Here is a 13,381-nt window from a genome sequence, read left to right as displayed (position 1 = left end):
TCCTATCACCTGCCCAACCGCCTTCCCCAGTGTCTCTTCCCACACCATCTGCCCCATTACTGCTACCCTCATCACTTCTCCCCCACCACCTATAGTAGCCGGGGGAGGAATTTAAGATGATCCTCCAATAATTAGATTCCATACATGGAAAATTATAATAAAAGTTATACATATTCTATGTATAGAAAATACTTACTGGGGTGTGGTGTCTTAAATCCCAGGCTGTTCTGTATTTGGGCAAATACTGTATTGTTTTTCAACCTGGAATTTTTTTGTTTGTAGTTTTCAGTTCTATATGCCACACACCACTTGGCAGGAGCTTACAGTCATCCTATTCAGTTGGTTATAATTATAATTAGAGACCTACCTAAATCATGGCAGAAGTGTGCCGTCAGGAGGCAAAAGCCACAGCATATATAAAACCGCAATTTTTGCCTCCCAGCTGATCCAGCAGTAAACAGTGAGCAGTGAGGCTGCTGAGACCCCTTGGCCAATCAGTGGCAGGCAGGGAGGTTGGGATGGGGAAGAGGCACAAGGCAAAAAGAACTAGATTTAAGGAGCTGCTGTGCATTACACTTCCATCATGATTTAGTTAGGTCCCTAAGTTAGGTCCCTAGTTATAATAAAACCTGCCACATTAAATGACCTGTAAAATCACCCTATCAGAGGCCACTGGGATCACCTTATCCTGGCTTTTTTTTAAAAAACAAAAAAACAAAAAACTTTCAGCCTATTAACAGCAGACTCCATCACACCCGGCCCTTTAAAAACAGTCAGGCATAGTGCTATTCTAACTTATGCAAAGCAAACATGTCAAATTTGTTATCAGAGTCTACGAAGAAACTGCTAAATACTCAAGACAGCTGGAGGCTAGAATAACCCTCTCAGAGAAGTACAGCTTGAAAGAAAGACACTGGAGTATTTTAAGATCAGTTTCATTAAAGTCACTTACAGTTCATCCCATTTAATCAGATAGAAGAAATTTTTGTATGTGCCAACTTTCTTGGACTGCACAGGCTTAAATAAATCTTTTCCATTGTGGGTCAGAGAGCAAACCAAGTAGTATTTTTCATAACTGGAAAGGAAAAAAGTCATTTAATTAAAGTAAATCTGAAATAAATGTTTACAAAAGGTACATTTTTAGTTTGCTAACTGACTTACTTAGAAATCCAGGCAGGAAGAATTCTGTGAGCAGCAAATATCGTGAACTGGAGATGCTCTGTCGCAGTACATGCTTCTTTTGTGCTTCGACTATTCTTTGGAGTGATTGCTGCAGAACTGCTGCTACATGAATGCAAGTGGAGTTGAAGAAGAGCCTCAACTGCTCTAGTTAACTGGTCTACAGCCACCTGTACAGGGTTTTCGGGCTGCAATGAACCTAGATTATAATACATCTTTAATGCATATCTTCTTAAAACAATAATCTAAAACAAACTCTTCAATAGTATTAAGTACTTTACTTACCAACTGAACTCTTGTTAGCATCATCACCAGACTTTAAAGATACCTGCGCAGTAAATTATGACAGATTTTAGAAAAACAGCAACTTGTATGTAAAAAATCTCTTAGCTGCTATTCATCCCAATGACAAGCTTTCTACGCCAAGTACAATATGACTGTGTGAAACACTGGGACAGATTTGGGCCCCAGCTGTGGCCCTTTGCATTACTCTAAACACAAAAGGCCCATAAAAGCTACTTGAAGGGAGTATTTCAATATTCAAGAGAAGTTAGCACCAGAGGACAATATGGTCCAATAAGCTATGACTACCATAACTGTCTTGAGGGAATGTTATTCTTAAGTACCTAGGCTGCTCTCACCATTTAGGTTAAAGTAACTTAAATTGCTTTAAAACTTTAGGAGACCTACAGCTGAGCTACACTAGAGAATCAGGGCTGTCAGTCAAAGTGCACTGACAGGAATATAAATATAGTCAGGCTACTACTTACATTTCTATGAAACAATTTTGTTCAAAACAAATACTATCTTTATGGAGGAGCAAAAAGTGCTATTTCAAAGTTGTTTTTTAGGTCTCCAGGAGAGACGTTTTACTATAGCTTGTTCTTTTTTATTCAGTGAATAACTCAGGAGATTTACGGGGAGTAAAATCCTTAATTCCAGTGTCCAATCAATGATCCCTTTTAACAATGTGTGTAAAAGTCAGTGACAGGATGCCATATATACATACTCATCTTCCATAGAACATTGCCATATTATTTGAAAGTAGTGTTGTTATATCAAGAAAGTTGAGAGAAGCATCACATAACAGCTACAGTGTAGTTGTGTCACTTTCTTTGAATGACATGACAACCTTTGTGTGAGACTGCTCAGGTCAAATTCCAACCCTGTCCCGGTTTCATACCATGCTAGAGTTTTAAATAAAAATGCTTCTTGTCTTAAATTATTAGAACAGACAACGAACTGTTTAACTTCTGAAATTTAGCTACTTCTGGAACAGGCTGCTAGATGTAGCTAAAGCAGGTTTCTATATATCCCATGGACCCCCTCACAGAGGTATGAAGTAGTTTAGTTGTATACTAGGTGCAAAAAACCACATCAAGTGAAGCTGAATAAGATGCAGATTCCATTGTAAATACATGCGGAAGTTAAGATGACTATCACCATTAAAAATCTAAAGCTTGAAAAAGATGGGTTTCTACAAGAGCACTAAAGATATCTTTAACTGTGGAAAGACTTCCTTTCTCCATAATATTTGGAGGCCTTTGGATAACAAGTGCTATTTATGTACATGCCATCTCTGATTGATTTCCATCAGAAAGTCAACATGCAGCACCCTTCTATCAGGCTCTCTCTGGAATACTCCAACACCAACATCTCTCTCTCTCTTTTTTTTGTTTTTTTTTTTTTTAATACACACACACAGGTCACTATCCAGAATGGTACAACAGAGACCACAATACACAAGAAACCCATGGACCAACATACATATCTGCACAGAACCAGCAATCACCCTAAACGCACCAAGAAAGCTGTAATATACAGTCAAGCCCTCCAATATGACCAAGTTTGCATTGGGAACACCCGTGATCATCACCTCAACTTTCAAAAGGGCCTTCACTCAAAGAACACCCCTCTAAAGATATAAATTGCATTTCTGAGAGAGCCACCCAAATATCACATGAAGAATTGCTCCAGTACAGAAGAAAAAACCAGTGATGTGCAATTCATGGGGGTTATGACATAGCATCCCTCCCTGGAACCTATACAGAAAATCCTCAGAACAACTGCAACTCATACTAGAAGGAGACCCAATTCTCAAAGATCTTCCCAAAACCACCCATCTTATCCTTTAAACAAGCACTGAACCTCACCAACTTCAAAATCACCAGAAGCAAACTTCCTACAGCTCAAAACGCACCGAATGGATCAAAACTAGGGCTGTGCAGAACAGCTCTGTTCTGTTTCAACTTGCTTTTCAACAGAACAGCATTTTGTTTTGCATTTCATTCCAATTTGAAACTGCTGTTCTGTTTCATTTTGTCGAAACAGTTTTGACACTGTTTCGATGTTTCACCCATAGGCTATAAACAGGGAAACACGAAACAACCTATAACTTTGTCATTTCTAGCCTGATTTGGATGCAGCTTGCAGGGATGGTAGGCCCTTCTGAGGCCACAAAGCCTGGCAAGTTTCAAGGAGATAGGTGCAGGGGTTCAGGAGAAACTGCACCTCAAGCTGCAGACAAGCAGAACTCGTGACTTGGGTGACAGCGTGTGTTACGGCGCAGTGGGGTGACAGCTGCAGGCCTGCTAGCCCCTGCTTAGGCTACAAAGCCTGCCAGCTGTCAAGGAGATAGATGCAGGGTTTTTGGCGCCCTGCACCTCTGGCTGCTAACAGGCAAAACTTTTGGGGGGGGGGGGGGGGTGTGTGTGTGTGTGTGTGTGTGTGTGTGTGTGTGTGTGTGTGTGTGTGTGTGTGTGTGTGTGTGTGTGTGTGTGTGTGTGTGTGTGTGTTAAGATACACCCTCACCCAACTGACACCAAGGCCCAAAGTAGGGCAGTTCAAACAAGGCTGCTTTTTATGCAGCTTTTCCATCCCTCCCTAGAGCACTAGGATTGGAAGGGACCTCAGGAAAGGATGATGGTCACTGGCCAGCTACAGTCAGTAATGAGAGCACTCCTTTCCCCTCCCTCTCTTTACTTTAGTTTCTATTTTCCTGCAGGCAAGCCCAGCTTGAACTTTGAAAGGCGAAATGTTTTGACTTGCCTTGTTTCATTCTGAGGCTGTTTTGAAGCTCTCCGCTTCATTTCAATTTTGCTATTTCTAGCTCAAAATGAGTCGAAACAGCTTGAAAACGAAACTGACAGTGAAATTTCGCACAACCCTAATCAAGACCATGCCAGAACAAGAAATATAAAACCTGCCAACATATGTCCATCACCCCCACAGTTACTATCCCCCACAACAGAACCATCACCATTCCTGAATCTTATACCTGCACCTCCAGAAATGTAATACATCTCTCATCCAGTGCACCAAATGCCCCAATGGAAAATATTTTGGAGAAACCAAACAACACCTGTGTACCAGAATGAACGCACAATGAAAATCTATCAAAGACAAGAATACACAACTACCTGTGGGAGCACATTTCTCACAAGAAAACCACACTCTCCAATCTCAGTTCTAATCCTTAAAAGGGAATTTACAAAATACCTTCCAGACAAGCCTACGAATTTCACTTCATCAATCTACTGGATACAAAAAATCATGGACTACATATAGACATTGGATTTATGACACATTACAACCTGCCTGACATCCAACTCCTTAGGTAAACCCTCCACTTTTTTACCATCTGTTCTCATTCCCTTCCCCCCACCCTCCTGCCTCATCTTTTGACTAAAACCACTTTCATTTCCTCTTGCACCCCACAACTCTCTCTCACCCACTGACCACCTCAATTTACATTTTAACTGACTGGCTTTCTTGCATATATATTGGTCTCTGGCTGTTTTACCACTCAATCCAGGAAGAGCAGAGGCCATCTGCAGATACTTCCTCAGCCTGATGAAGGGTGTTTGTGCTCGAAAGTTTGCTAAAAAGAACTTTCCCAACTATTTGAGTCGGTCTAATAAAAGATATTGGATTAGGCAAAGAACTTTGTCTATGTACATGCCAAGCACTACTAAAACATAATGTATAAATTTTATGCAAGGATCTATTTACTATCTCTTTACTTTTGTGATAGCTGCCATTAACCACTCATTCGAAATTTCAGACTCCATTTTAGGTACAGTTTGCATAGAAACAGTTAAGTAATTTCTAGTTATTACTATTTGCTTGTGCAAAAGTGAACATTCACCCTTTCTTGGAAAGCACAGTCCAAATAGACATTCATTATAAGATAGTGATGGAAGAAATACAGACACTTTGTTAACTTTTACTGTGGGATTGTAGCAAAACCCCCAGTTTTTCTTTTTTTTAAAATGCATTCCCCCACCTTCCAACCATTTCTGACTTTCTCTTTCCCTCTCTATTCCCTATTGATAAGTATAAGTAAGCTAAGATGTAGGATAAGCTTTAACATTTTATTTCAGGTAGTAAGTTTTATTTTTCTCTCCCCTCTTTGCAAATAAGTACCCTGCTATTTTGATATAGATATCCACTGTTTTGTAAATGATAATTATTATGTTTGTATTGATTTTTTTTTTTTTTTACTGCTTTTATATTGTGTAATTACTGTTTTAGGCCTAAATATGTAAGTTAGCATAAGTCATGTCAAGTCTCCATCTTATCCCCATGCCTGGTTGTGTAACCTATGACTCATACTACGCCTCCTATGTAACTTGGTTCTTGAATGAATGGGGATGAATGAAGGCGCTTCAGAGACAATGGCAGTAGGTCTAAAAATAGCTCCCTCTGAATAACTGAACCATCAACATCAATACCTGGACCAACGACCCAGCCCTTGGAACCACCCTCAGCATTCAAGAAACAAAAGATGAGGCAACCCACCATTGTGCCAAGGCTGCACATGCTCAGTAACAATACCTGGAGCCCTCTAGAACAGGACTGACCTTGCGTGAATAGGCCCTCCCACAGGAGATCAGAGATAGTCTGCCCCATAAAAAGGGGTAGTGAAGACTGACTCTTTGGGATGCCCTCTCCATCTGGACCAGCACCATGCCACACCACCTATCCACCCAGAGATCCTGCTGGCAACAGCCCTCTGGACAACACCTACTGGACAAAGCCCCTTTCCAGCCTGAATAGGTAGCTATCACCCCCACTTCTTCAACCAAGGACTTGGACTCTGTTTCTCTTCCCTACCTGGACTCCAGCCCTTCCACTGAGTCTCTTTCTCCTGCTGCCATTGTGCGTGCATGCGTGGTCTGTTTAATAAACCTGTTATTTTGAAACCCCAATTTGTGTTTTTGTCTGTTTCCTGACTGTTTCCCCCTTGCCACCACTTATCTGGCTCCTCCAATCTAAGCTGCCAGCCTCAGTTTTCTGCCCCAAGCTCCCCAGTTTCTGCCTCTCTCTCTTCCCTGGCTGTCTCCTACTTGCCACAACTTATCTGCACCCCCCCGCCCATATCTGTCTGCCTCAGTTTCCAATCCCAATCTACCTTAAGTAACCCCAAGCCTTAGTTCCTCAGCCAACTTCTCCCTAGTCCACCAGTTCTAATCCTGGTTCTGGCAACTTTCACTCCCTACACTAACTCTCTCTCTCACCTTAACCTTCTCCCAATTACCCCAAGAGCCCACACAGTACCATTTAAGTTAGGCACTCACCTGTGTGTACGTTCATGCATGCTTGTATGTATGTGTGTGTCCAAGTGTGTGTGTATATGCATGCACCCAATCAATTTGTGTGTTTGTATACGTGTAACTGTGTCACACCCTCCTGTCTAACAGTGCAATACTGAGATCCTGAAAGTTGGCCTGACCCCACAGGGCAACAGGATCACAAATTTAAGTGACAGGTTATTTTGAAGATTTTTCTCCCTGTCCATCAAAAGCCTACAAAGCATTTGAAATGGATTCCATAACCTCTTGAGGAATATTTAAACTGTGACATTAAACAAGCTATAGATTTGCTGCCTTCCCTGGCAAGAATTTTGCAGATGAGGCAGTGGCTGAAAGGTATCTGCTGTGTTTTGTGGAAGACTCCAGATGAGCATGGCAAACTTTTCCCATCATCTTGTTAATAAATCTGGGAAGGTAGCTAGAACACAGTGGATGATATTAGCCAAGTGGAACAATAGCAGGAACAGCTTTACAAGAAGTCTTTTTTCTTCGTTTTGTTTTGCACAGTACTTAATTTTTTTTAATAAAAGATTTTTAATCCAATGAAGATGTATTTGACAAGGTCTGATTTGAAAATCAGCTCCACAGAAAATATGTTCGCTATAAGGTAGCTTTATTTTGAGAATTTGCACCATTTTGGAGGTTCTTTGGTCAAGCATTCAAGAATCAAAAACTTCCCTGCAACTTTCAGATAAAATTGGTGAGGAATGCAACTCAGTTCCAGAATGCAAAAGATGGTTTAGGATTTAAAAAAAAATTTAATACAAAATCCATTGGTATCAAAGGTCAGAAAATGAAGGCAAATTAACCTTACTGAAGTTTTCTGCAGAACATGGATTAATCCCAAGAACTTTACTCAGATTAATGCACAAGTGTGGCAAGCACAATGGATGCTGTCTATCAATCAATCTCATTATCATGCTGCACCAACATGTGCAAACATTTTCACAAATCACATTTTGAAAAATCTAAGACTGTTTAAACAGAACAAGGAGGCAAGAGTACACCACTGATGCAAATATTTTTGAGAAGACTGAAGAGGGAGGTTATTAAATCAAGCTATTAGAAAAGTGTTAGCCTACTTCAAAAGTTACAGGTAGCTTTAGTTATTACTTTTTTCTTTTCACCATTTGTAGGTATTTTATCAAAAGCAGTTAATCTGTGTGAAAAAAGGTGCAACAGGCATGCTTACCTCAGTACTCTTACTCCTTGGAAGATTAACAGCCCTCCTTAGCTTCTTTACAGATTCTGTTATTGCTGGAGTTTCTACACCATCCAATGTACAACAGATCTTCCTGACGCTCTTAATTACATGATCTACTTGTTTCTAGAGGTATGAAAGAAAAGTCAAAGTTATGGTCTTGATTTTGTCTACAGAAAGTATTACTGTTTCAGTCAACACATGAATATTTTAGAGGAAAAAACAGTAAAAAAAACCAAAAAACAAGAACTTAGACATTATCAATAGATATCACCTTACAGTAGCCCTCCAGAAAGACTCCCAAATTTTTAACCATCAGTTTTAAGAAGCTGAACATAAAGAACAACAGCAACCTCTTCAAGTTGGTTATGGCTTTGTTATCAAAAACGCTTTTGCATGGTATCAATTTTAGTGCAGTCTCCCAAAAAGAGTTTGCAAACCTTCTAGCTACGTTATCTTTCTACTTTGTTTTATAGGGAGATGTGAATACCTTGTCACAAAGTGTAATTAGGCCATATCCTCAGCTGGTATACACTTATGCAGCTCCAAATTAACGTATTTCATTGAATGTAACAGACGGATTGTACTACATGAATAAAGCTGCTATTCAGTTTTAAAGTGTGGGCTCAACCTTCAGACTACAAAAATGTATCTTCATAAGATAGTGATGGGAAACAGTTATTTTAATATTCATGATGCTTTAAGAACAAAAGCTCATATAATTGCATTTTAGGTTGTTTGTTCTCTTTGTGCTAATTAAAGAAACTGTTAGGAAATCTCAGCACTTTAACAACTGACAGACCCTACAGGTGTCCTGAAGAAAGATATTTCTCTTTGGCCATATTTGTCATCTGATTGGACTGCAGATGCACACAAAAGCAGCTTTAAAAAGTTCTACTTTGGTCTAGTATGCTATATATTTAGATCACAGTTGAAAAGGTTGTTTGGTAGGAACCTAACTGCTATTTGTAGATAATGCTGCAGCAAATTGTGATTTTGGTGAATGTATTGTAAAAAGACAGATACCCACAGTCAATACTTTTGAAATAAAAAAACATTCCCATTATCAGAACATACAAAGCATATTCAATTGTAGCATATTTCAAAGGCAAAAAAACATTTAAATTAGGTGCCTCTAACTTCCTTTTCCCCTCATTCGAAAAAACCCCTTCAGTTTTAAAACCCAAAGACATTCTAGAAATTCTTACAGAAACTATTATCTTTCATATAGAAACTGAAGTCCCTATTCCTTTACTTTTAATGAAAGCATGTATTAGTTGGGAAATATTTTTTGTATTTCCATACTAATGCTTCAACTTAAGACAAGACAAGCTTGTTTTCTAATGATCACTTACAAGTGTTTGTATCTAAATGCAAGCGTCTAATACCGTAACTTCCTGATAAAATGTGAATATTAAGACATCATGTACCATATAGAGAGTCTCATGACCATACTTTGAATGGATAGTAAACTTGTTTGTATTTAAAAGCGTTCATATTTAAAAGCCCCCTGGGCTTGCAGGGGCATGATGAGCTTCCACCCATGCGTCTCACACTGCTGCCAGACCCAAACAAACATTATGATTTCATAGGTATAATGGAGACCTGGTGGGACCCGACATATGACTGATACATAGGTACAGAAAGCCTACAGACCTTGGGAAGAGGGGTTGGGTGTGTAGCCCTCTATGTAAAGGAACAGTACACTTCCCTTCAAACCAAGGTTAGCAACCAAAGAGGGCTTCTTGAGACCCTCTGGGTTAAAATACGGGGAGAGCATGCAGAAGGGGATGTAACTGTAGGAGTCTATTACAGACCTCTCAATCAAGAGGAAGAGCTGGATCATGAATTCAATAGGGAACTGGATGAGGCTGCACGTTCCTGATGCTTGGTCATCATGGGGGACTTCAACCTCCCCGACATCTTGTGGGAATTGCACACAGCCAATCTTACTGGTTGCATAGCTTCCTCACTTGCACTGATGAGCTCTACCTAACACAAGAGGCCTATGGACCGACTAAGGAAGAGGTACTGCTGGATCTGGTTCTGGCCAAAGGGGCTGATTTAGTGAGCAATCTGAGGATCAAGGGAACGCATGAACTGATCACCTTCTCTGTCCTATGCAGAGCGGGCAAATCTCTCAGTAAAACAGAAATCTTCAACTTTGAGAAGGCTGACTTTCACAACCTCAGGAGACTGGCCAGTCAGGCACTAAGACACCATGGTCCCTTAGAAAGGGGAGTCCACGAGGAATGGTTGTTCCTTAAAAACCCAATCCTCGAAGCACATGGAAAGTCCATTCCATCCCGCAGGAAATGCAGGTGGCGGGCTGGGGTACCCACTTGGCTTAATAGGGAACTTTTGGACCTCCTGAAGCTGAAAAGAGAAGCCTACACTAGATGGAAAATGGGAATCACCAAAGAGGACTACACAACACTAGCTTGCACCTGTAGAGAGTGGACCAGATAAGCCAAGGCAAGACCCAAACTCAGGATAGCCATGGGAAATCAAGGACAACAAAAAGTCTTTCTTTAGATATGTGGGAAGTTGGAGAAAGAACAAAGGTAACATTGGACCCAGGCTATATCAAATGGGGAAGCTGACATCTGACACTCAGGAAAAAGCCAATCTCCTAAATGATTACTTTGCATTAGTCTTCCACCCGCCCAAAGGGGTCACACCCTGTTGGACAGGATGCAAAGCATCCAGAAGATGAGAGAGAGTCCCACAACTGATGTAGATCAAGTGAGGGAACACCAAGAGGCTCGACATCCATAAGTCCATGGGCTCAGATGGAATGCGTTTGAGAGCCCTGAAGGAGCTTGTGGACATCAGAGTGTGCCCTATGGTGAAGGTATTTAAGAACTGATGGCACTCAGGAGAGGTACTGGAAGACAAGAAAAGAGCCAACATGGTCCCAATCCTTAAGAAAGGAATATCAGGGGAATTACAGGCCAAATCAGTCTGACATCCATCCCTGGAAAGATCCTGGAGAAAATCATTGAGGGCTCCATCAGCAATGGAAGGAAACTGAGCGCCAGCCAACATGGCTTTGTCACTGGAAGGTCTTGCCTGACCAACCTTGTCTCCTTTTATGACCAGGTGATTCATTGCCTGGACAAGGGAAATGAGATTGATGTCACATCAGGATTTCAAGAAGGTTTTTGACTTGGTCTCCCATGATGCCTTCATGGTTAAACTGGAGAACTATGGCCACAATCCTCTCATGGTCTGATGGCTAAGAAACTGGCTCTGGGGTCAGCCCCGAAGAGTATTAACTGACGGGAGCAAATCAACATGGTGCAAGGAGACCGGTGGTGTCCCTCAGGGCTCAGAACTCAGGCCAGTACTCTTCAACATCTTCATTAATGATCTGGATTCAGGTGCCAGATGTGGACTGGCAATTTTGTGGATGACACAGAACTAAGGGGCAAGGCAGTCACGCTGGAGGACAGGGTGGTGATACAGGTCAACTTGGACAGGCTTGCAAGGAGGGCGGACCAAAACCTGATGGTATTCAATGTAAAGAAGTGCAGGATGCTCTACTTTGGAAGGAAAAACCATCAACATACTTATAGGCTTGGCAGTGCTATACTTGCTAGCACCACAATCAAAAGAGACTTGGGGGTCTTGATTGACCACAGGATGAACATGAGCCACCAATGCGATGCTGTAGCTGGCAAAGCCAACCAAACTCTGGCATGCATCCACTGATGCATCTCAAGCAAAAACCAGGGATGTCATCATTCCGCTTTACTCTGCCTAAGTGAGGCCACAGCTAGTGTACTACATCCAGTTTTTGGCCCCACCCCTCCCTCCTCACTTCAGGAGGGATGTGGATAAGCTTGAGAGAGTCCAAAGCAGAGCCACCTTAATGATCAAAGGCTAAGAGAGCAAGCCTTATGAAGAGAGGCTGAGGGACTTGGGACTCTTCAGCCTGGAGAAGACAAGGCTCAGGGGGGACTTGGTGGGAGCCTATAAGTAAGGGGCACGCACCAGGCTCTGGGAGAATAGTTGTTCACCAGGGCTTCCCAAGGGATAACAAAGTCTAAAGGCTACAGACTTCTGGAAGGCCAATTTAGATTGGACATGAGGAAAAATTCCTTTACAGTTCAAGTGTCCAGGGTGCTTGTCCTGCAAGCACCTACTCCGGACTCATTCAAAAAAGGAGCCTAGATGCATATCTTGCTGGGATCATTTGACCCCAGCAAACTTCCTGCCTATGGCAGAGGGGCTGGACTCAATGATCTTGTGAGGTCCCTTCCAGCCCCTAATGTCTATGAAGTCGATTAAATCTATATTTGGAGGAGATTTTCTGTAAATGCATAGGCAACCATCTAAAGTTAGTATGGAATAAAAGAACCTCTTGTCCAAAGATTAAATTAAAGTTGGAGAAGGTACTGTATTTTTTTTTTGAAGACCAAGAATCATTTATCTTAAAAAGTGCACTTTAAAAAGCTGTAAGATTTTAATATAGAAAATAGTTGTGTTTGTACTCTTTTGAAGTGGGATTTTTAATTAACTGATTTCTGATAGAACTAGAGAGATCCCAAAATGATCTGAATAGAATAGGTTAAGTTTAAGGAGGTTCTCAGAACACAATCAGAGACAAAGACAATATAACTATAAAGTTCAGTAACTGCTGTATTTGCATTAGTAGGCTGTATATTCGCAAGCTGAAGACATGGAAACATTTCATATCAACATTTAGCCAAATAAAAGGTGACAATACTTGGATCTAGTTGTACCCCTGAAAGAAATACATCTTTCATCTTTAGCAAGACTGAGTAAAGCACATAAATCTGAGCTGTGGTAGTAAACTGCCAACACTCCTCTGATTACATGCTTGGATAAGTACAACAAGCTAAACTGAAGCAGTATTGGAATAGCTAAGACAACAAATCACAACCAGCATCAAGAGGAAGCAACATCTTAGACCAGCAATGCTTCTGTAGCAATACAGAATTCAACACCACTGGTATAAGTGCATTTAAAGCTGTAGTGCTTAAAAAGATGTTTAAGTAACAGAGCTAATCGCGTGTTTAGACTATACATTCCTGGAGAAGTGATAGGCACTAGCCTTGATAAGAGAGTAAGTGCACAATTCCTAAGATTAAGTAGCTGCATCAAGATTGATCCTTTAAAGAAAATTACTGGGTCTATTCATAAACACAGTTCTTTTACAAATGGAATGACTCCTGGTGGCTTCTTATAAGTAACCAAGTTAAACAGTCTTTTTTTTCCTTTTTTATAGAATTTAAGAAACCTATATTTGTTCATTTCCTAACAGAGCAGATTACCTAGGATAAATCACATAAATAACTAAGCTTTAACCAAAAGCTCACAGATGGCCAAAAGCAATGTTGAGTATTCAAAACAGAACTCACTACTAGTTTTCTGGAGCACG

The 13,381-nt window shown here is 40.9% G+C and overlaps 1 protein-coding gene across 5 annotated transcripts in view; it reads right to left on the bottom strand.

Moving 5' to 3' along the window:
• Positions 1-13,381, bottom strand: part of PIK3C2A (phosphatidylinositol-4-phosphate 3-kinase catalytic subunit type 2 alpha) — a 100,491-nt gene that overhangs the window by 33,373 nt on the left and 53,737 nt on the right. For all 5 annotated transcript variants that reach the window (XM_090032584.1, XM_090032581.1, XM_090032586.1 and 2 more), the window contains 4 exons: positions 7,966-8,100; positions 1,465-1,507; positions 1,162-1,378; positions 953-1,075 (listed from right to left, as the gene is read on the bottom strand). In XM_090032584.1, coding sequence (XP_089888710.1) covers positions 953-1,075; positions 1,162-1,378; positions 1,465-1,507; positions 7,966-8,100 — 518 coding nt within the window. The remainder of the gene's footprint in view (positions 1-952; positions 1,076-1,161; positions 1,379-1,464; positions 1,508-7,965; positions 8,101-13,381) is intronic.

The sequence above is a fragment of the Crocodylus siamensis genome, chromosome 2, assembly GCF_052110815.1.
Source record: "Crocodylus siamensis isolate JL-2025a chromosome 2, ASM5211081v1, whole genome shotgun sequence".
Taxonomy (NCBI): domain Eukaryota; kingdom Metazoa; phylum Chordata; order Crocodylia; family Crocodylidae; genus Crocodylus; species Crocodylus siamensis.
The sequence above is the reverse complement of the archived record's forward strand: the minus strand, read 5'-3'. Positions and strand labels throughout refer to the sequence as shown.